General features: G+C 34.2%; 2 protein-coding genes across 2 annotated transcripts in view; one reads left to right on the forward strand and one right to left on the reverse strand.

Moving 5' to 3' along the window:
* LOC134840144 (uncharacterized) overlaps positions 1-23,594 on the forward strand; it is a 33,120-nt gene extending 9,526 nt beyond the window's left edge. The window contains exons 4-7 of the mRNA XM_063855839.1: positions 1,032-1,109; positions 3,593-3,770; positions 18,289-18,433; positions 22,802-23,594. Coding sequence (XP_063711909.1) covers positions 1,032-1,109; positions 3,593-3,770; positions 18,289-18,433; positions 22,802-23,200 — 800 coding nt within the window. The 3' untranslated portion in view covers positions 23,201-23,594. The remainder of the gene's footprint in view (positions 1-1,031; positions 1,110-3,592; positions 3,771-18,288; positions 18,434-22,801) is intronic.
* LOC134840774 (arrestin red cell-like) overlaps positions 1-24,759 on the reverse strand; it is a 219,163-nt gene that overhangs the window by 167,816 nt on the left and 26,588 nt on the right. The window lies entirely within an intron of this gene.

Genomic DNA, 24,759 nt, shown 5'->3' on the forward strand with positions numbered 1-24,759 from the left:
GTCCTGGTTGCGACCTGGTGTCAGCTTTTGTGTCTGTTTTATTTGATCAGACTTATCGAGATGTGAAAATAAGCTAATTTCATCGTCAATTTGGTGTATCATTTTGTTGAGCGTTTTTGATCTAATTTGCCTATATTACTTTGTTTTTGCTAATTATAAATTAGTAGAGGTCTGTTCGGGACTAGTTTAGTTCCACCAGATGAGTTTGCGTCCGGGGTGGCTTTCTAATAGAGTAGTTTTGGATAAGATACAGCGTCTGTTCGTCACGTTATCTTATTTTCGGCCGGATATATTCGTGCAACTTCTTCGTCTAATACCGATCCTAATCCAACTCTCATGTTTCCTAGTCTCAATAGATATAGTAACAACTGGTATTGTTGCGAGGTTAGAATCAAGAAAGAGCAACCATTTGCTAAAATAAATTTGTTCTTCTCTGGTTGAAACTATAAATAGTTTCAGCTTTAGAATTTATTGTAAGTTTTAGTCATGGATCTTGATTGGTTAGTTCTAAATATTTTACAAGGATAGTTATCATGATTATAATTGGATATATTATATTATTTCTTTTCAACTGGTTTCAATATCGTATAGTGTGATCTCCAAATACAGTATCAAGGTAATATCTGCAAAAATGATGACGAACGGAAACCTTCGATAAACAAGCCAAAAAAGTCCCCGAAAAATTCCACCCTGAATTCACAATTCTACCTACATAAACATTCCAAACTCAAACCCTCCCTAAGCTTAGTGGGATCCATATGACACTCATTAGGATGTAGTTTGATGACTTTAAATTTTTCGTTCAAATTTTACAAAAAAAAACGAAAAACAGGAGCAAAAATTTAACTTGTCGGCGTTTTGCTCGGATAACATCTTTTAGACTTTTACGGATACCGTTAGTGCCGTAAATTCGTACAAAGATATCAAATTTAATTGAAAGCTTAGGTTTTCTTAGATTTTAGAGTTAGTTTTCTCCTTGAGTGATCAATTTTTGCTTTTCAGATCATCCTTGTGCCGTTTTTGCTTTTCAGATCATCCTTGTGCCGAGAAAGTGTGGGATTGTTCATGTGAAAAGCTGTGCAGAGTGCTAGCGAACAAATGCTGCGCTCGTGAGTTGTCATTCAAACTTAACAACACTAAATTGTCACGAGACTTTAAACCACTTTGTGATTCTTTTTTGTTGGCAACCTTCTTATTTTCTAAAATTGTCTAAACTTTAATTTTCATCAGCTTGTGATGCATACAATCATACACACAAACGTCATACACATATATACATACAATGATATGAGTCAATTTGAGTCGATTAAAAATCAATTTAGTTTAAATCAAAAAATTTCGTCTTTTGGAATAGTTTCTCCACTATTTGTTTCTCCCAGTAACAAAAAAATCCTTTTAAATCGAATTTTAACGTCTTTTGTGTTGACCAAATTTATACAAATTATGTATAGATTATATTCACATGTTCTATCAGGGGCGGATCTAGGATTTTCTCGAGGGGGGCGATTTTCCAAAAAATTCGGTTTTTTAGGTCCACCATTTTCGAAAACTTTGAAAAAACAGGCCAAAAAGGTGTTTTTAGCCCCTTTTTGAACAATTTTGACCAAAAAATGGCGTTTTTTCGGCGCGCGCTCCCCCCTCAAAAGAAGTATATATTGGCGCCAAAGGCGCCTTTAGAAAATTTTTAGGGTCCCTCACCAAAAATGGATATCTCAAAATAGTACAAAGGGGGACCCTTTGGGTGGGCAGGGGGTCAAATCCCTGAGAGGAGGAGGCGTCCGTACCCCCCCCCTCTAAATCCGCTCCTGCTCAGATAATAGTCAAACAATAACTTTTAAAAATATTATCGAATGTTATTGTCATCATGCAGAGGATAATTAAGGTCAAATGTAATTGGAGAATGTTTCCGTGAATGAGTTTTTCCTATTTGAAAATGACTTTTGTGAAATCAATTATTGTTTGCACCTAAAGCTAGAGCAAATTAAATGAATGTTTTTTCATTAGGCCAACAATTTCAAGCCGACTGTATAAAACATCCATTTAATTTCAGTGCTTCGTTATTGGCAACCTACACTCAGGGTTTTGATAACTTATCGTTTTTAAGAGCAACTCCATCGACCAGGGATCATGTATAACCAGTAGGAATTTCTCGATGGGGTGGATTTTCAACAAAATTTTGTCGATCCTTTTTTAGGTCAAATAAATTGATTTTTTTAGCCCTCCCAAGTCACTATAAGGACCCTAATTTGACAACATTTTCTGCAAATTTGTGAAAAACAGGCCAAAAAAGCGTTTTTATTCACTTTTTGGAAAATTTCGACCGAAAAAATCAAAACTAAAATCCTTTGGCGGCGAATAATTTAGTTATTACTTTTCTTCATAACTTTCAGGCCAAACATCAACACGAAAAATCACTTGATAAGCATATAATAAAAATTTTGTTCTCACTATTTCTCTATTGTTTCTCTATAATATAGAACAGTTCTATATTATAGAGAAACAATAGAGAAATAGTGGAAACAAAATTTTTAAATATGCTTTTCATTTGATTTTTCGTTTTGAAGTATTGCCTGAAAGCTTTGAGGAAAAGTAATATCTATATTATTTGCCACGAAAAGATTCAAAAATAAATTTAGTTGACCTAAAAAAAAGTCGACACATTTTTTTTTAAATCCGCCCCTAGTTTTGCTCAATTTGAGAGGAATTCTCCTTAACGCAAAAGTGTGCGGTACAAACTTTTCCTCGAGTGACTCTTGCACTCTGCAGCTCTCCGCGAGGTAAAAAAAAGTTTGCTCAACCTTTGCAGCAAAAAAATCATATTAAATCAGATGTTGAGATTTTGATGATTTTCACTAAGTTGCAAAAAAATCCATTTTTAGCAAGAAATTTTTTGTATCTAAATGGGCTATCGGAAAAGAATTTATTCTTTTTTTTATTCATTCTAATTTGATTTAAGAATCTAAATGGGTTATCGGAAATCGATTTCTATACAGTAAATTATCTGTAGAATAAAAATAATTGAGTTTCAATCTGAAGTTTGCCAGAGCCGCCATATACATATGTACATAGATACATACAATCATACCGCATACATGCATTAACACATTCAAACTTTTAAGATTTAGATGTTTGAGATTATCCTTACACAAACCAAAAATAGTCACGACGGTTGAAAAAAATCTGAGATGTGACTAATAATCTTTGAAACTTTCTATACCGGGTTAGACGAATAAATTTTACAAAAATGTTGGTTGAAACATTTGAGAACGTTAGTCGAGAAAGTCGAAACATACTGATATTTGGTAGAGACTGCCAAAACATTTCGATTTTTAGTCGCGAAAGTCAAAACAAATAGTTGTCCATATTTGTCCCGGGATACTTGACTTTCGCTAATTTATATCCAGACCAAATTTGCCCCCCCCCCTCAGTAGTTTGACCACCTGTTGACCCCAAGAGTTCCCCTCAGTAGTATTTGGAGATTTGTGGCTGACCTTAAATTTTTTCCAAAGGCGCCTTCGTCCCCCCTCCCTTCGAGAAAATCCTATATCCGCACCTCTGCTTGCGACCAAGTTGTTTTTTTTTTTCGTTTCAGGGCTATTTTCGTCGCAGTCAGACGAAGAATCAACCTCTTCGAATTCGAGTTCAATCTCGGACCTGCATGGCGGCGATAACGAGGGCAAAAGTAGTCAGGACTGCTTGGTCACACCAGAAGGGAACCCAAGTCAGCAGCAGGAGCCTCATCTGGCTGTTCCCGCGAGCCAGCAGGAAACGTGAGATTTACAAAGAGTAGCAACTTATTCGAGCATACAACACTAATTTAAAAAAAAAACAATTTCTTTCTATGAAGGAATGTTTAATGAGCCCAATTTTTAGAGAAACGAATTGAAGGAGCCCATTTTTTAACACATGGATCTGAATGAGCCCAACTATACATTGGTAGTTTAATTAATCAACCCAATTATCAGAAACATGAGCTGAATCGGCCCAATTTGTTTGGCAAAAGAAGCTGAATGAGCCAAATTTTTAGCCAGTTTGATTTAAATAGAGCCATCGGCTAGCAACTCAGATAATTAAAATCAGATAATTCTAGGACTAAGCATACTAAAATTTGGCTTCTTTTTTTGGTCCTGTTTTTTCCATTAAGGGTGGGTAATAAGCCCAATTTTTTAAAAGTTTGTCCCCAATTTTGCTCCATATTGGCATGGAAGGGGATAAATGAGCCCAATTTTGTAAAGCTTTTGTCGAAATGGGCTCCAAGTAACCATGAAAAGGGACTGATCCCAATGTTTAGCACATTGGTCCCCGATTTGCCATGAAAAAGGTTGAATGAGCCCAATTTTCTAAAAATTAGGCTCGTAATTGTGCCTTACTGTGTTCATCTTTTTGCGTGATAACTTGGGGACCGATCGTACTAAAAACTGGGCACATTCAGTCCCTGCTTATGGAAACAAATGGCAAAAGTTTCAACGAGGGCGATTTCGGAAAAATTTGCATGCAAAAGCTTACTTTTCCGATAGGTTTCAGGTTTCAATGTCGACAAAAAAAATGAAAAATTGCGTATGAGGTAGAGGGTACGGGGCTGGTGCAATGAAAGTAAAATCAGATAGTTGATGATGAACCTGAGAGAAGGCCTTTTTTTCTTTGTATAAATTAGATAAATATCTGGTAAATTGCTTACCCTCAGTCATTTTCTAAACGTATTCCCAGTACTCCAATTTTTTCGACGTCGGGAAGCAAATTTAACCTATCTTTAAATGATAGAAACAAAATGTTTTTTTTTGTTCCTATTTTTTGTTCACGGATAAATCCTCAAACGTATCATCTAAACATTTCTTCCCTCTCCCTCTTATCTAAAACAGTACCTGTTGTCGTTCAACCCAGGGTTTTTTTTAAAGTCATCAAAAACAAGACTGCTCTTATCAGGGCGAAGCCCTGAAGGTTCCGACTGCCTTTTAAGATCTATGGAGCAGTAATTACATAAATGTCATTAACACATTAAATTTAATAAAATGAAATGAATTTTTTTCCCCTAAAAATTGAAACTTTTTATGAAATTCATTCCCCCACACGCCATATAAAGTACAAAGTGATAGATTTCGCTCCTAGTAACAAATCAATTATGGCAAATAAGGTTCTCCAAACCAATTTTGAACGATTTCTAAGACGGATTAAATGGCAAACTTTAAACCTCCATAATTTTACAAAAAAAGATCACAGGTGAATAATTTTTCAAATTTAAACTCAGGACAACAATACTCTTTGAATGATATTTTAAAAATTCCGTTGAATATGGCTAGTTAAAAAGTCGACATTTGTCTGAAGAAAAAAACCCACCCCGAGCACAAATATTCCGTTACTTTCGTATCGAAAGCCGGAACAAAAAAAAAGAATTATTTGCTTAGTTATCTACTTACGAATATCATCCTTTTTCTTGTAAAAAGATTGCAGAGATTTAGTGGAATGATCGCGATCGCTTTAATTCTGAAGAATAATTTCTGGCCAAAAATAATTTTCTTGCAGCCACAAAACTATCAAAAGATCAAAAACAGTTCTCTTAAATTGAATTGCAAGTTATGCAGAAAAAGCCCAAATTTTTGAAGGCAAAAAGGAAAAGGCAAAAAAGAAAAAGGTTTGGAATTAGCGGGCTTAATTCTACAATAATTTTTAAAGTAAAAATTCATTGTTTAAATTAAAGGTTCAACTGAAATTTTATAATTTCAAGTTATAGGCTGTCAGTTTGTTTTTTGTAGAAGAACGGAACAGTTTTACTTTTATTTAGGCTTTGTTTTTTTTTGCTTTAGGCAGGCTCCCTAAACATGAGAATGGAACACCAGCGGATTTAGGGGGGGGGGGACCGTCAAAATATACTATTTTATCTAAAGGCGCCAAAATATACTAAATTGAGGGGGAGCGCGCGCCAAAAAAAAACGCTATTTTTTGGTTCAAATTTCCAAAAAAATGCCTAAAAACAGGGGCGGATCTAGGATTTTCTTTGAAGGCAGGGCGGATTTGCAAAAAAAAATTCGAAAATTTTGTCGGCCTTTTTTTTTCTTAGCTCGACCAAATTGATTTTCCGAGCTCTCCTAAAGCACTAAAAAGACCCTGTTTTGGTGAAATGCTTGAAAATCAGGCCAAAAAAGGCGTTTTTCGGCCCTTTTTGGAAAAGTTTGACCAAAAAAATGCGTTTTTGTTGCGCGCTCCCCTCAAAGTAAGTATATATTGGCGCCAAAGGCGCCTTTAGAAAAATTTTAGGGTCAATCGGCCAAAAATCTATTTCTTAAAAAATACCAAAGGGGGGACCCTTTGGGTCGGCAGGGGTTCGAATCCCTGAGGAGGAAGGGGGGGCATCCGCCTCTCCCCTAAATCCGCCCCTGCCTAAAAACCTCTATTTTTTGCCTGTTTTGTCAAAAATTTAAGCTCAGAAATTGATAAGGTCGAGATAAAAACAGCGACAAAATTTTTGAGTTTTTTTTTTGAAAATCCGCCTTCCACTTCGAAAAAATTATTGATCCGCCCCTGTTGATAAAAATTGATAATAATACGAAAAAAGTAGAAATTTTTTATGCGGCAGGCAAAACAAAAATAATTTCATTCATGTTTTTTTTCAACGTGTTTTTTAATTATTCGGAGCCGTTTGGCTGTCTTATTCGCTTTATAGTGTTTGCCCAAAAAACTTGTCAAATTTTGCAGAAAATGAACTATAACTGAAACAAACGGAGTTTTGCTGTACAATTCATCTTCCTATAGAGCAAAAGGTACGTTATATTACGCCAGTTTTTAATAATTGGTGTCCACTGAGCAATAAAATTTCCCGATGCTTATTTTCTGATCGGTCAGTTTTAAAGGCTTCTAAACTGAACAGAAACTTTCTCGAGTTAATTTAAGCAACATTTTTCTGTTTTCTCTACAGAACCTTTCAATTTTTCATCTTACTTTAAAATTAAACATTTTTAGAAAAAATAAGTAAAAATCCGCTCTTATCGAGATAAAGTTGATTCTGTCTTTTTTGAGCATAAACGATAGTCGTAGCAATACAAAGCCAAGTAAAACTTTTTTTTTAGTAATCCCCAGGTCATATAGCCTAGCTATTAGGTTCTTGTCTAGCTAACGCGAGGGTAATCAAGACGACAAGCAGATTTTTTCTCCTGAAAACAGTCTCGGCTTAGCTGATTACTAATCAGAAGTTAGATTATAAATTAAGATTGAAAAAAAATCTATGATTTATTAAAATATTTCATGAAACATTTCAGTCCTGAAAGTTAAATTAGAATATCAATTTTTCTAGTCGGAAATTGGTAATGCAACGAATTTGCGTTGAAATTTTTTGCTCACTTTGAAAATTTTGCAATTTCGTTGAGTTTTCGAATACTATGTTCTGAATGGCTGGAAAAACTTTCTAACATTTAGAACTTTTTGCATTAAAAAAACGGCCTCGAGCAATTGTCCATTCATTTTCACGCTCTCAAATTTTGGACAGCAAAAGATATAACGATTTAGAGAAGTAAATAAAAGGAGTGAACAGAAAAAAAATTCTGAAATCCGTTCTTAGTAATTTTTCTATTTGAAAGTCTGAGTTATGATTTTGTTTTTGTTCATTTCAAAATCACTAAATCGCTAAATGGAAAGGACCCTATGCAACATTTGTTTGTATCCTTTTTGTTTCAAGACAAGTAAATAGAGGATAAAAGTGGCCACTATATTTACCGCTTGAAAAACATTTGACCTCTGAGGATAACGTTTGTTCTGTTAAGCTCGAATATTGAGAAAAAAATGTTGTGATGTTTTTTGGCTTATTGAGTTATAACCGATGGTCTTAACTCATAGAGTAATTTCGGATAGGGTACACCGTCTGCTCGTCACGCTATCTTATTTTCGGCCGGATAGATTCGTGCAACTTCTTAGTCTAATACCGATCCTAATCTTACTCTTATACTATCTAGTCTCAGGTTGTTTAACTAGTCTCTGCTAGGCTCAATAGATCTAGGGTATACTGGTTTATTGCGGCTGCTGAAGTTCTCTTGGAGAGGCAACTAATTTCTAAGTTAAATTCAAATGTCTCTGGTGCTGAAATTACAAGTAATCTCAGCACTTACAAATAAGTGGGTTGTTAGTTAGATGGATCATGATTGGTTAATATTAAATACTTTACAGTGGTAAAATATCTAATTTATCCATTCATAAAATGTAGTTTAGATCAGGTTCCACCCATCCGGGTTTTACAGAGTTTTTTAGAATAGTTTTTCTGCAATTCAAAGGATGGATGATGGACGTTGGTATTTGGCGAACATCATATTTCTTCTGGGTTCTCCTGTTAGAGAAGTTCCAGGATCAATCGTTGTGTCTTCTTATGACAACGACTGGGTTTTCTCAACAAACTCAAATCTGATTTCAGAATGGTTTGCTATGACAGGTTTTTCTGTTTCATGTAGAGAACTTCTTTTGTGTTCAACCTCGTCTGGGAATGGCGTGGAGATTGTGCGTGGAGGGGATGCCTGGTTACTCGGATCTGTACGTATACTTGAACATCGAGGTGGTCATTGGTCTAGTTCAATGAAGCCCTTTTCTGCGAAGTCAAGTCGTACTCTAAATCCTTTGAGTTGTGATTGTGGACGGCATATCGGTTGTGGTTGGCCATTCTTTTTTTGAGTGTAGTGGGGTCATTTTTGTCTTTGGATGTTCGTCTTTGGTGTTGTATGCTGATCTATATACTGCAAAGTGTAATTTACATTTTATAAAATTTTTATTAGTTCAGTGTTTTAGTTATGATTTTGGTTAGTTGTTTTCACAAAAGCTTTTTGTTTTAGTTCGGTTATTTTGAAGAGTTACTCACCCTTGAGTACCTCTTATTAAAAATAGAAGTGTGGTCACAAAGCGTGGATGTAGCGCGGTGGGTTAGGCCGGCTATAGAGCATGCTCAGGACGTCCTCTCTGGTGGGTTAGGCCAGGAGTGGGAGTATGATTTCGTGCGGTTTCTGTGAGAGGTCCTGTTATGTGATAACGTTTTATGTTGGGTTTATTGTGGTTTTTCTTATGTTTCGTTGGTTGTGTCCTTTTTTCAAAAATCAAATTGTTTTTGGTATGGGTTTGTCTTTCGACTTTTTTGTGTTTTATTATTTCTTTCTTAGACTTTATAATAGTCTTCAAAAGAATAAATTATCCAGTTTTAAACTGGGTTAATCCGGTTTGGGTACCGTTGGTTTCCTTTCCTTAGTCATGCTGTTATTCTATGATTTGTGGTGTTTAGTAAGCTGCATTGGTTAGTTTTGTTTAGTATATAATTCCTTTCCAACCGGGTTAAAGGAAAGTTTGAAACGTGTTATCGTGTGTTAGAGTTGTTGAGTGTGAAAGCTTGAAACTGAAATTCATTATTTAAACAATTCTTCGTGGGCGAGCTGTGCGAGTTTGGATAGAATTTTTGTGCGAGTGAATGGAAATATCAAAAGGTTAGTACTGCATTTTCGTTTTATCAATTTACTACATAGAATTTCAGTTTTACTGCTAGTTTTTTGGGGAAAAATTAAGTTACAAATTTTTATCATTATTAGAATTACTGCTTTTAGGGAAATAATTTATAAATTAATTTACTACATTGGTATGATTTTTATTGAATTTATCCAGTGCAAAATATTAATAGAGTTTTGAAGAATTTGAAGAAGTTTTCTATTTTTTATTTTTCTTTTGTGTAATTTGCAGATGATCGTGGGATGAAGACTAAAAATCTAAATAAGACATGGATAAAGAATGGTTAGTATTTATTTCAAATTTATTAGTGAAGAATATGTATAAATTATACTTACCTGTTAGTCGTCGGGGAAAAAACCGTGGGGGAAGATGTCGTGTATTATGTCGGAATTTGTTAGTAATTTTGCTAGTATGCGAATGATGTTTTTAGTTTGAAGCAGTGGCCAAAGCAATTGAAGTGCTTTAATAGTTTTTAGTTCTTCAATGCCAACTGCAAATTCATAAGGTGTGTTTTGGATGAGATTATATAATTTGTGATTATATTTAGTGTTGTGGATGAATTCTAATATCGGGATTTCTATAGGTTGAATAAATTCATATGGGATAAGGAAGGGTCTGGATTCTTCTGCGTTGAAGGTCTTCGTGATGGGACAAAAAATATACATTTGGGTTATGGGATCATAATTGCGAAGAATACCGTGAAGGTTAGTATCTTTGATGCAATATGTGAAGTTAAGAAAAAAGGGTGAAGTGTATTTAGAGTTAATAAATTGAAAACGGTGGTGTGGTTGTCTTGATGGAGTGTGTAGATCAAAATGATTTTGTATGAAGCGATAATATGTATATGTGTGGGTTTGTTTAGTGCGTAACATAATGTCGTGTGAGCAGTGCAAATTGCGTTCTTGTGGTGCAAGGAAATTGAAGGTTAGTGAAAATAATTGAAATCTTTCTTTAAAGCTTTCGTAAGCTTGCATGTCGGTTAGTGCTTCAGAAATGACGTGGTCGAATTTGCGATCAAATATATTGAGTGTAAATACATATGGTGTTTTGATGAAAAATTTTTCTGTGATTTGTGGGTTAGCGAAACGATCATCATCTAAAAAGTGGTCTTGGTTAGCTCGGATGATGTTATGATCGTAATATTCTAGCGTATATTCGTTAGCTCGGGGTGCAGTGTATGTTTTTAGTGACTTTTTATATCCTATATAAGTAAATTGTCTATGTGTTAGTGGTGTGGTGAGTCGATATAGCATATTTTGATTTCTTTCTATATCGATGTGAGTATTAGATAAAGGTAGGCAAAGGGGGTTAGTAAAATGATAATATGATGTCCAATGAAGTGTAGGCATTAAAACTTGTTCATCTACAAAACTACATGTGTCGTTAGTGTCGTTAGGGGTGTTCAAAGTATACTGTGGAAATGAAGGTAAGGTGATTGCTAAAAAATCTTACGTGTTAGTGTGATTTGGATGATTAATATATTCACGGGCTGTTCCTGGTTTTGTTGGAAATGGTTGGTTTGGGAATTTTCTTTTGAAAGTGCGATAAGCTCTATTAGTGCTATTTGATGATTCGGTGGATGTGGATGATGGTGCTAATGATGCGGTATAAGCTGAAGAGGGTGTAGGGGTAGGTGGGTTTGATGATTCTATTGTGGATGAAATCTGATTTATAGTGGGGGTGTCAAGGTGAAAGGGTTGTTGTTGTAGGGTGATAAAATTATCTAGTTCTTGGGAGATTTGGGGAGTGTCTGGAGAATTGGATGATCGGTCTGAATGAAATGAAGAGTAGGTTGGGGTGACTTTTGAAGCATAAGAGGGTGTAGAAATGGATGGGAGTGGGTTATTTGGTGGGATTGGTTGAAAAGGGGGTTTTGAAAAAACTGAGGAGTTGGTTTGAAAATTATTGGATGGAGATGGTTCAGAGTCTGCAAATTCATCAGGGGTTTCAATATTTGGGTTATTGAGTTGTGAAATGGAGTATAAAACTGAGATATGTGAATTAGTGTCTGAATTCATGCCTGATGTTATATTATTGGTTGGGAAATCGGGTGGCGGGAAAGCAAAAAGTGGAATTATTGTAATTGGAGTATTGAGGTTGGTTGGATGGGAATTTGAGCGGTGTAGGGATCCAAGTTGTCGGCTCATCGTGGGCTAAAAAAGTTATTATTTTGAGACTGAAAAGCGGTGGTATGGGGTTGTTCTATAATTTATTCATATGTATTTTCATCTAGTGAATGATGTGTCATTATATGTTGAATGGGACTTTGTGATATGGTTGGTCTAAAATTTGGATTATGTGTTATTGCTAAATTTCGAAAATTTTGTGGGACTAGGGATAATGGATGGTTATGTGGTAGGGGTGGTAACTGTGGTGCTGTAGGCGTTATTTCTACATTGTTATGTTCTTCGTCATATGTGTTCTGTCTTGTTGCTATTTTTGTGTTGTATTCTTTTATTTGTGCGTCTAAAAGAATTTTGTTTATTGATGATGAAAAAATTCCAAAAAATCCTGCAAATACTATGCGTGCTACACTTGCTTGTCTATTTACTTGTGTGTGTATAGCGCATGTATTATAGATTCCTTTTAAAAGTGAAAAAAGAAATCCTATAAAGTTAAACATTGCGTATAAAATAGTTAATTTTTCTAAGATGTAATAGGGCCATCCTAGAAAATCAAGAATTTCATTTTTGAGTGTAACAAAGCTAAAAATATTTATAGGTGAGATATCTTGTGGTCGGTATTTTTCACCGTTTAGATATATATAGTCTTTAATGTCTTTAAAATATCCGCTATAGTCTTGTGTATAAATATCTGCAAATCCTGCGGTTTCGGCAAGTTTGCGTAAGTTTTGGTCAATTGATTGTCTTTGTATAGTGTCCATTTGTGTTAATAATTCTTGGAATTGTTGTGTTCTAATGTGATGTTGGATATCGGATTTTGAATATATTCCAATTGATTGTAGGTCAATATTTGGGTTTCGAGCAATAGCTCTAATGCTTTCAGGTGAAAATTTTTTGAGTGATTGCATTAATGTGGGATATGGGGTAAGAAGGTAATAATTATCTTCATCAGGGTTCAGTTGTACTACATTGTGGCTATTTTCTGATCCACATGGGACTGCGGTATCCCAGAAATAGGTTCGTCTTGAAAGTGTGTCAACGAAATGTACTTTATTCTTATAAAAGATAGGGATTCTTTTATAGCATCGTTTATCTTCAAAAACATATAGTGGTGATACTTTTTTGGTACAGGTATAAAACCATAAAATGTTTCCTTCATAGTCTAAAAAATTTGATCTATTTCCTGATAGTAAATATAATGCGTAGGGTATTTTTAATACTGCTAGTGCAAGTGATTGTAGGTTTTGTGTCCTTTCTAATTCGCATAGTTGGTGAAGTGTTTCTAATTCAGAGAGTGACATTTCTTGAAAAATTCGGCTAATTGTGTAGTCTAATTTCATATCTAAGTGAATATCATAGTGGATATTACCGAAATATGTACTATTCATTAGTGATAGTTCTTGTAAACGTGTGCTTCTAGTGTCATGGGGCTTTAGGTGTCCACCAGGTTGACCTTTACTTTTTTGAAAATTAACTGGTATATATGATGTTCCTTCGTTTATAGGATGACGTGTGGCGTATGGGTCGATTTTTACTTTTCCAGTGGTCATGTCGAATCCTTTTTCGTATTCAACTAATATTTCGGAGTATTGTGTTTTGTGAAGTGGATTTCTGTATTTACATGCAAGTTCTGTTTCTTGATATATAATTGAAAACGTGTCGATTTATTTTCTATATTGTGTATGTTTCTAAAATTAGAACTTTGTTTTCGTGATGGATTTACTTGTTCATATGGAATTGATTGTATAAAATATTTTTCGTGAAATTTTATCATACGAGCGTGTATTTTTGCTACTTGAAATGTTGTACATGTGTCTTCGGGGAACCAAACAATTGTTGCTTGTGTTCGAGTTGTAGGGTCACAATAGCCTTGATCGTTTTTACAAGGTAATCTAATTCCTTGATAGATCATTGTGTTGTCAGATAAATCGCGTGTGAGTTGTATTTTTTCGAGTTGTATTTTCCAATCGAAAAACATTATTTCTTGATATCCTTTATTTTTTGAGTCTGCTTTGCAGTTTGATGGGTTATTTATACCAATATGTGGTATCCAGTGTTTATCGTGTATGTCATAAGTTAATCTTCCGTGTGCGCCGTTGTATGGGTATTTTTCATCTAATTTTATATGTCCTTGATATCTTTCAAGTTCTGCTTGATGTACAGAATCTGAAAAAACTTAGAAATATACTAACTTTCTATCTGCGTTTTTATTTCTTGTGATATTTAGTCGGAGTAACTCGTTTTTATAATCTTCGGGATTGAGATGTAAAAGTCGTTCGATATTACTCTGGTAGAATGATTCGTGGTCAAGTCGGTTTTTATTTCCATTTGAGACTTGTGAACAATGTACTTTCTTTTCAGAAAATGTTGCTGTGAATTTATATCCTATAACTGTTGTTGCTCGGGCTTTTGAATAAAGTGTCGCTATTACATTTGTAGTTTCTATAGCTTGTGGTTCTGTTTCGCATTGGGATACCTGATTTATTGCATATTTGTGTAGTGTTTTTTTGTTCATTTTCTTCACAATCGTAATGTGTTACTAATAAATCTTGGGGGCCTGTGCGGGGGGAAGGGTTTATGTTCTGATTGGAGATTACTAGAAAAAAGAGTTGGAGAAAAATTAATATTTTTAGAATATACATGTGTATGATAATCCTGAGTATGGGTTATAAAATGTGATGTAACCAATTGTCTTTTTGGTATATCTGTCGTATTTGTATATTACTTCAGTTGTTATAAATGGTGGTGGTAGTGATTGAGCTGTTATATTTGGTGGGTTTAATGGGTAGGGATGTTGAGTAATGCTGTTTAGTTTAACCGTGATTTCAAATTTTAATTGTAGACTATTTTGTTGGAGTATTTGGATGTTATGATCACGAATGTCTTCGTGGATGTCTTGTCTATATTGTAGTCTATTGAGTGCCCAGTTGTGGAGTCGGTTGTTTTTTGGGTGTTGTCCAAATAATGGTGGAGGTGCTGTGAATGTATTCCAGTCTAGTCTTAAAGGAATATTTGTTGATGATTGTTCTCGATATCTAGCGTCGAGGTTATTTGGGAAATTTAAGTTAAAAGGCGTTGGTGAAATCTGGCTTATTGATGGTGTTGATGGTATTGATAATGTTCCTGGTAGTGATGAGGATGTTGTTGTATCCGTAGAAATATCTATTGGATCATTGATTAAATTTGGTTCACCTTGTGTGAATGAATGTGTTGTCCAATATGGTAGTCGTGATGTTTGGTTTGTGGGGTTAAAGGGATTTTCACGTATTTGTTCAGATGTTGGTGTTGAACCTAAGTAATCTGAGGGTAGGCTTGAGGTGCTACGTTGTGAAAGAAGCGTAGGGGTTTCTGGTAATATACCAATGGGGTTTTCTGGAGTGCTTTGTGATGGGGATTGAGGTATATCAAAATGAACTCGGGGAGTTTGAAATTTCTGTTTCGTCGAGGATGTATAATTTGTCTATTTATTTTGACTGTATTTTGGTTTTGACTGGGATTTCGTATTCTACTTAATTCTTGTGGTAGTGTTGGGTATAAGTTATATGTTGGTTCACTTAGAGGTGCTTGTCGTTGAACTGGTTCTAGTGGTTCAGATAAGCGAGCGTGTCGTTCTTCAAAGGTATATGGGTTATCTTGAAAGGAAATTCGTGTAGATGTTTGGGGGTTTTGGGTAGTTGAAGGTGGTGTTGGGTTATCTTGGGATGATGTCGGTGAAGACTGACTGTGTGATTGTTGGTTAGCAATTTTTGATGGTTTTTTATTTATTCTTTCAGTGAAAAAATTTATGTTTATTATAGTATTCTTCTAGAAAAAGAATGAGGAGGATTGTTGCTAGGGCGAATGTGATGATTGCTTTCTTTATACATTTGCATATTGTCAAGATGAGGGATGATAGAAATGTTATAAAAATTACAAATAGTAAAAAAATATCTGTTCTATTAAAAATGGTTCGTATCATTTAGATAAGTTTTGTGAATCGTACCTGTGGATATAGTCAATAGCTTTTGAAAGTTGGAGGTATAGTTCAAATATGGAATAGAAAATTAAAAAAATATTGCAAAAAATGATTAAGATTATTACAAAAGATTCAAAGGTATCAAAAAAAATATGATTAAAAGTTTAAATATCGTTAAAAAGTTTATGAGAATGTTAAGAATTATGTTGACTGGTCGAGAGAAGAGCATTTAAGAAATGGCTTCTCGATCGAATATTTGTTGTTTTTTGAGGCAATTTTCAAGTTTGGTCGAATTATTTATTGGTTTTTTGACAAGTGGGTTGAGTTTTGTGAAAAATTGTTGGGGGCAAATTTTATGGTGATCGGGAGGTCTTCTTTTTCTTTATTTTTATTTGTCAAATGATCTGGGGTATTTTTGAGATTTTTATACTTTAGGCTAATTAAAATGGTCGTTCTTTTACTTTAGGCTAATTTAACATATTTGTTTTGGGGGGTATTTGAGGTCTGAGTTGGGGAAATATTGTTGATTTTTGGGTTATTAGATAAGGGAGGGTTATGATATTATGGTGATATTTATTTTAGTTGTCAAATTGGAGTGGTTTGCTTGTTTTTGACCTGGAGGTCGCAAAATTATAGTTATAGATATGCCTGGAGTTTAATATCGTTCGTCTAGTTGATTTGTGCTAGAGTTAGAGAAGGTGACGGATTGGATGAATCCTATTGGCTAATTATGAACTAGAGTCGCTGCGTGTTTGTCAGTATGTTATTTTGAAAAATGAAAGCTCAAAATATTTCAGAGGTGCAAAGATTATGAAATATAAAATTAAAGCTGTTTTTGAAATTCGACTTTCTTTAATATTTTAGATTGTGGGATGAATGTTTTATAGTTTTTACGTGGTTGATTTCTAAGTCGTGATGACTCTCTATGTTCTGATTTGTCGATTTGTTCTTGGGGTATTATTTTTTCTGTCATTTTTCTATTTTTTCTTTCTTTTTGAGGTATATTTTGATCTAGCTTTTTTGTATTGTTTTTCGTTTTTGTTGATTTTTTATTTTGGTTTTCGAGGTGAATGTCATGTTGTTCCTTTGTTTTATTTTCCGTATGTGGGTTATTTTGAATAACTTTTAAACCTGTGAAAGAATATAATTGAGTTAGTTCGCGTAGTGCGTATTCTTTTGGGTAATAAGGTAATAGGTTGTTTTGAAGTTGAACAATTTCTTTTTGGTCTGAGTCGGTGATTTTATATGTGACATCAGTGGGTTTGGCAATTATTTGGTATGGTCCTTTACGAAGGGGTTGTAATTTTTTAGAAATTCCTTTTTGAGTGTTAAAATTGGGTATTAAAACAAATGTTCCAATTTTTAAATCGGAGGCTGGTGTAAAGCGTGAATTTATTTGTTCATTAATGTTTTGCCTTTGTAACAACTTTTTTGTTACTTTTTGGTAAATTTCATTGTGTTTTTTGTCTCTGTTTAAAATCCATTCGGTGTGTGTACCGGAGGCTAATTTAAGAATTTGTGGATGATGAAAATGATCTTCATCGTGTGTGTGTAAAGGTAGGTTATAACAAATTGAGTCCTTATTCGGTTGACAATGACTTTGTGCATTTTTATGAGAGTTTGCTGTAAACATAATTGGTTTGCGTGGCTTTTGATTAAAAACCATTTCATATGGTGACATTCCTAGAGTTGTCGTGATTTGTGAATTATATGCTAAGGGAAATAGTTTTACATCTGCTGACCATTCGGTGTATCTTGTATCATTTCCATTGATGATACATCTAAGATATTCTTGTAGTGAACGGTTCATACCTTCGACTAAGCCGTTTGTCCAAGATGCGTGAGATGTACGTGGTTTGTGTTTGATGTTATATAAATGACATAGTGTGATGATTTAATTATTTATGAATTCCGTACCGTTGTCTGTAACTAAAATTTCTGGTAGTCCGAATTTGGCTATCCAGTGTTCATAAAGTGTTGTGTAAGCGTAATAAGCGTTACAATGTGGTACTGGGTTAAGTTTAGATCAGGTTCCATTATTTTGAATGCTTTGACACATTTCAACTGTCTTTTTTCAGTAGATTTTTTGGCGGATCACTGAATAGAATTTTTTTTGAGTTTTTGAAACATTTCTTTGAAAATTTACGTTTCATTTTTAAAAAAAAATTAAAAACTTCTGCCATTTTGCGCGTTATTTTTACCCCGGGGGCTTTTCTCATGCGCGAAGGGCCAAATTGGAAAAAAATTCAAAGACAAAGGACCGACCGACTAATTTTTTGACCACCGCGACTGATTTTTTGACCGCCGCGACTAATTTTTCGACCATGCCGCGACTAACTTTCCTTCAGTCGCGCTGGTCGAGGTTAACTTTCCTTCAGTCGCGCCGGTCGCGGACACATTGCCTCGGTCCACAAAGTCTGAAAATACCAAAATTTGGTTGCGACCGTCCTATCATAAAACCACAACCTCGACCCGGGACAAACAGTCGAAATTCAATTATTAAATTGAATCAATTGCTATTGTGACAATTTGAAAACTTTGCAGAACATATCTGCCGTTTTATATCAAGTCCCTGGAAAAGCTTACTTTCTTTGAGATTTTCACGCTTTCTTTCAAACTTTTGAATACTGATATTTGATTGGCTGATTTATATTTTCGCCCATTTGGTCCATCGTCAAAGAGTGATTCCACCTTCCACCCCTTCTAAATTGTTGTCATGAATAAATGATGCGTTATGACTAATTTTAGCAACCAAACGATGCCTCAAACTATTGGTGCTAAACACATCATGATAAGCTACTCGTGGTTGCAGCAAGAAACTGCCTTCAAACTTCGCGACTTTTTCCAGAATCATTCTGGATTCAACGTCTGGATAGACGAGGATCGCGTGCAGGTGGGTTTTTGTTCCTCTTTTTACAAAAACTTATTTATTTTCTTTCAGTGTATAAAACTTTCAGCTACGATTTCCATAGTAAGATTTTAAAACAGGAAAACTTAGAAATAATAATCGCAACTGCCATTGCTACAAAAAAGGTCGGAGAAAGTTGCATTAGCCAAAGCTAGTTTCAGAAATTAGAGTTTCGAACATCTTAGAAGCTTTTTTTGTTGAACATTTTTCAGTTTTTTAGTTCATCTCACCAAAAAAACTAGACTAGTAAATCAGAAATTTGTTGCTAAAACTGAAAGCTTTAAAACCGAATGAAGTTAACGGTGCATTGCTAAGCTTATAAGAGACTATGAAGTGTGAATTCATTACCCGTACAATGTTTTGGTAAAAAAATTTCCTTAAAAAAAAGAGAACAAAGTTTTCAATTTTTTTTGTGATTGTAAGCTATTCATTATGACTGAAAAGTCTATGTTTTTTTCCTTCAAAATTTATATGCTCACAACAGACAAAAAGGACAAAAATTTTTGAAAATTTTTTTCCTGGTGTCAATCTAATATGTTCCAGAAAAGGTTCCTGTTCCGACTTTTTTTTTCCTGTACTGCAGAAAAAGTAACGGAATATTTGTGCTCGGGGTGGGTTTTTTATTCTTCAGACAAATTTCAATTTTTTGCTAGCCATTTTTGACGGAATTCTTTTATAGCATTCAAAAGCTATTGTTGTCCTGAGCTTAAAATTTAAAAAATATTTCACCTGTGATCTTTTATTGTAAATTAATAAGGGTTTAAAGATTGCTATTTTGGCCAATTTGGGACAATTACCGCGCGATATATTGAAGAGCAAAAATTTAATCCGTCTCAGAACTCGTTCCAAATCAGAAATTTGTTGCTAAAACTGAAAGCTTTAAAACCAAATGAAGTTAACGGTGCATTGCTATGCTTATAAGAGACTTTGAAGTGTGAATTCATTACCCGTACAATGTTTTGGTAAAAAAATTTCCTTAAAAAAAGAGAACAAAGTTTTCAATTTTTTTTGTGATTGTAAGCTATTCATTATGACTCAAAAGTCTATGTTTTTTTCCTTCAAAATTTATATGCTCACAACAGCTATTATTGATTCCATTTGTTAATAGGAGCACAAAAAATTATAATAGGATTTGTTTATACAAAAAAAAATTAAATTTCTTTAAAAAAAATTTAATTTTGTTTTATTACATTTGATATTTCCATGTTATTACTGCTCAAAAGACCTTAAAAGGCAGTCGGAACATTCAAGTCTTTGCCCTGTTACGAGCAGTCTTGTCTCTACTTCAGAACCATCTTCGCTTCATTTTTCATTATTTCGTTATTGGTAACCACCTAAAGCTACTTTTACAGCGTTCTTAAAGCGTTTTATTTGCAAATAGTTTTAAACCTTTTTTTGATTGAATAAGTTAGTCTTTGATTTCTTTCTTATTCCAAAATCCGTCAAAGGGCTTCCGTAAAATTTTAATAGTTAACAAGACTGCTATATTAGGGCAAAGCCCTGAATGTTCCGTCTGTCCCTTAATTCATATCGAATAGTTTTTAGGACAAAAAAATATTGAAAATCTATAAATTTTGGACAATATCGAAGTGTGAAATGTTAAGACGTGCGAAATTAATCAAATCGATCTGATTAGCTAGCTTCAATTCAATTTAGATCGATTTTGTTGTGCGGCATAATTCGCCAAGCATAATTATTTCGTGTTATGCTCTCAGTATTATGAATAAACTCTTCAAAGCGCGCATAATTTAGTCAAGAGCATGACAAGTTTGGCAATTTTCGAACCCCCAGAACTTTACAAACAAAATTTGGAGTTGAAATATCTTTTTACATTTGACCTAAGGAATTCAACGTCTTCAATGGGGTATAAAAAAATTTTTATTTCGATCGGTGAAAATTGACTGGATAAAAAACCACACCGAGCATACATATTTCGTTTTCTTCGAAAGTCGGAACAATTACACCATACTGATTCCTCAAGTTTTACAGACATAAAGTATAACATAATAAGCAAGTGATTGGAAACAATTTCAAACCTTAGTGACAACACTCATGGAAACTAGCCTTCTTTGAACATGCAACTTAATTAATCACTTGTTGTCAATCATTATTCCAAATATTCGCAGCAGTCAGTAGATTTTGTCTACCGTTCAACTGGTTTTTTCCTAAGTAATCCATGTATTGAATTGATCATTCAAACTCGCCCTACTGTTTTTGCGACCGTTTTGAGATAGTGAAAGTTGACTAGTTTATGAAAGTCTGTGTAACTAATAGATAACTTTAAGGCTCGCCAATAAAATTGTCCTTGTAGACTAACTTAAGGCCATCGGTTTCAACAACTTTGTGCTTGTCAGAAAAAGTTTTGAGATAGCTAAATATGTCATACAAGTTCTATAACAACGCAGATCTGTACAAAATATGTTATTGATTTGCTCAGAGATTTTTATAGGTTCTGTTAGCTTAACAAATGAAAATACAGTCAGTAATTTGCTTGACCTATAATATTAGCAAATGATTTTTCAAATTGTAGATGAAACTGCTTGAGGTACGTGCGTTTGCGTGATTTAAATTGATCATTTTTCGGTCAATAACTATTTTGCGAATAACAGAAATAATTTAATATTTGTATGCTTATCAAAAAGTTTTGGTTTTTCGTATTTGTAAAAATGAACAGCTTTTGACGTTTATAGACCAACCAACGTTCACAAGTTTGACATTGCGCAATCATGGCCACTGCATCCAGCGATTTTTTTTTAAAATAAAATTATATTGTTTTTGTAATACCAACTCGAAAATTTATAGAAGAACCATAATAATTAGAATACCTCATTGCAAAAAAAAATGAATTTTTTTGTTATTTAAACAGTATGAAAAAACTTTGTTACAAACTATTGAGCCTAATTCGGCGTTTTGATTTTGGCGTAGACAACTTTCGAAGAACTAGGTAAAAGTCTGAAACAGCACAAAAAGTTGAACCAAATAATTTCTAGTTACTTATTGTAATCAGTGCGTTTATTTTTTTTGTATGTTATTCGTTACAAAAGTTTGCCTGCACCGCAGAAAATTTTACCTAAACAAGGTCTTTCTACTGCTTTAGAAGAGCTTGGAAAGTCAATTTGGTCTCGACCTAAAAAAGAAGATTGTGAAAATCCGCACCCCCCCCCCCCCTCGAGAAAATCCTAGATCCGCCCCTGGTTTGTACGTTAGTCGTATTCGACTCTTAGTCGTAATCTTTTATTGCCAAAAAAGTGGTGAACAAAGTTTCAAGGACTGTTTTTTTTTTACCCAAAGAAATCTTTTTGATAAATTATAACACATTAAACCTATAATAATGCTTATCAAAAATATCTCAAAATTGTACTAGAAACCGAAAATTTCGAGGCGGTTCTTCTCAATACTGAGAAAGTTTTTAATATCCTAAAATTTCCATCAACTTAGGACTGAATTAAATAACTAAAGACATTTTGTATTAATTTGATTTATATTTTTGGCCCATTTCGATAATTATCGGTTTGGCTTGACTTTGCGTTTTGAAAAAAAAAAGAATAAAAACCGAAACACACGAAAAAATCGCTTAAGTGGCAATTTGCTCAGACAAAAAGCATACAAGACTGCTCGTATCAGGGCAAAGCCCTGAATGTTCCGACTGCCTATTTAGGTTTATGGAGCAGTAATAACATTAAAAAATAAAAAAAAATGAAATTTTTTTTTCTAAAATTTGATATTTTTTATTTAAATCATACCCCCACACGCCATATAAAGTACAAAACAATAGATTTCGCTCCTTGTAACAATTCAATTATGGCAATTAATCTTCTTTCAACCAATTAGGAACGATTTCTAAGACAGATTAACTCTCCGCTTACGCGTTATAGCGCGAAATATACCGCGCGTTTATTGTCCCAAATTGGCCAAAATGGCAATCTTTAAACCCTCATAACTTCACGAAAAATGATCACAGGTGAAATATCTTTTCAAATTTGAGCTAAAGACAACAACACATTTCGAATGATTAAAAAAAATTCCGTCAAAAATGGCTAGTTAAAAAGTCCAAATTTGTCTGAAGAAAAAAAAACCCTCCCCGAGCACAAATATTCCGTTACTTTCGTATCGAAAGTCGGAACAAAAAGGAACCATTGAAAATTTGTAGGAAAAGTTCGTATTTTACAATTTTTTAATTTAGAAAAGTCATTCTCTATTAACAATCTTAGAGCAGAATTTTTTTAAGAAATTCTAGAATTCCGTCGTAGACACTTTATAAGATAGCTGATAAGTCTCATGCTCAATTATTTTAAATAGCTTAGATTGAAAAAATACATAAGCCTTATGTGTTGCACATAAATTTGAATATAGTTATCATTGAGCGAAAAAATGGCCAAAGCGGTTGAAACGTCCTACGCAGTCATTCTTTGTCTGTCAGAAGAGTACCGGGTGAGTCATAGCTGCAGGGCTGAGGCGTCATACAGTTCTGTCCTTGGCAAACCTATCATACCAATAATCGCACAGCAGGGATTTTCGCCTGTTAATGGATGGTTGCGCCCTGTCATTTCGGAATTGCTCTGCTATGAAATGTTTGATGACGTCCAATTCCAACACAATATCCCGAAAGTTCAGCAGTGTGTGAGAGATATTTATGACAAGGCGGAAACAGGCCCAGACAGCGTGACTACGGCTGAAGTTAATGATTCACCAGAGCAGGGGTTGTTGGCCCCAATAGTTGAGCAACCTAGAAACTACAACACAATCACCTAAATTTTAATTTCAATTGCATGAAATTGTAAACGATATAATCAGAAGTTGCTGGTAATGTAGATACATCTTTGGCCTATTTGTTCCACCCTTCGAAGAAAGTAACGGAATGTTTATACTTGAGTTGATTTTTCGTTCAGACCAAATTCGGCGGTCAAAATCATAATTTTCAATAAATCATTTTGATACCCTAATCGAGATATCAATTGATATTACCTAAAGGGTAGTTATTAAAATCTCTGGATTATATGCGCTATCAAGATATTATTGTTTATATGCGCTATCAAGGCGCCCAAAGTCATTCCAGACTATTTTGAAGCCAGTCAATTGGACATATTAAAATACTGTAACACTCCAATAATTTTTAAATTTAAACTTTTCTAGTTAATATACAAAACTTTAAGCAATTCATGAATTTGCTCTGATACCAGTCGTGTTTGATTGTAATTTATATTAGGATTAAAACGAAATAAATCCTCTTGTCTTTACTTTAGCAAATTTCTTTAATTCAAACTATTGGAAATCTCTCTTTGCTCCTATGCTTTTACCAAAAACAGGATGAATTCTTGATTTTTTTTTGACAGAGTGATTGTGTAACGTGACGGAATTTTCGTGAACGAGATGGTTTTCTTCGTCGCAAAAATTTATTTTTCATTACGAGGCCAAACTTTGAATTTTGTCAATTTTACAAGGATTCCTCAACAGGCGATAAACAAAATGTTGTAGAACCCGTAACATTGCTATTTTTGTTCCAACTTTCGAAGAAAACGGAATATTTATGCTCGGTGTGGTTTTTTCATTCAGTCAATTTTCGTCGATCGAAATAATAGTTTTCGACAAATGTTTTTTAAACCCCATTGAAGATATAGACTTCTTGTGTTCAAATCTTAAAAGATATTTTACCTCCGATTATTTTTTGTTAAAGTTTTGGGGGTTTGAAAATCGCCTAATTAGCCATATTCTGGACTAAATTATGCGCGTTTTAGAAAATATTTTCATATTGCTGATACAGCATAACGCGAGTTTTTAATACGAGGCGAATTATCCCGAAAAACAAAATCGTTCCAAATTGAATTGAGGCTAGCTAATCAGATTGGTTGTATTAATTTCGTACGTCTCACCATTTCACACTTTGATATTGTCCAAAATTTTTAGTTTTTCAACATTTTTTCCCCAAAAACTACTCGATATGAATTAAGGGACAGTCGGAACATTCAGGGCTTTGCCCTGATATACGAGCAATCTTGTCAAACATCTTTGCTGTTTTGGATTCCACTGACAAATAGCTAAAACACTATTGCTCAAAATTGCTCCAAAACAGACATTTTTGCTGAATCCGCAACAAAATTTGTGAATCTGCGACAAAAATTGCGGATGCCGGAACAGTTTGTGGATTCAACAAACAAATAATGAAATATGTGCTCAAAAAATTCAAGCTGTCGTGGAATCCCTAACTGTATACGGAATCCGCAAACTGTAAGCGGACTCCGCAAATTGTAAATGGAATCCGCATGCATTTGCGGAATCCAGAAGAACTACCTATATTCGCTCGTTGCAGTATC

Source organism: Symsagittifera roscoffensis, chromosome 2 (genome assembly GCF_963678635.1).
Source record: "Symsagittifera roscoffensis chromosome 2, txSymRosc1.1, whole genome shotgun sequence".
NCBI classification, from domain to species: domain Eukaryota; kingdom Metazoa; phylum Xenacoelomorpha; order Acoela; family Convolutidae; genus Symsagittifera; species Symsagittifera roscoffensis.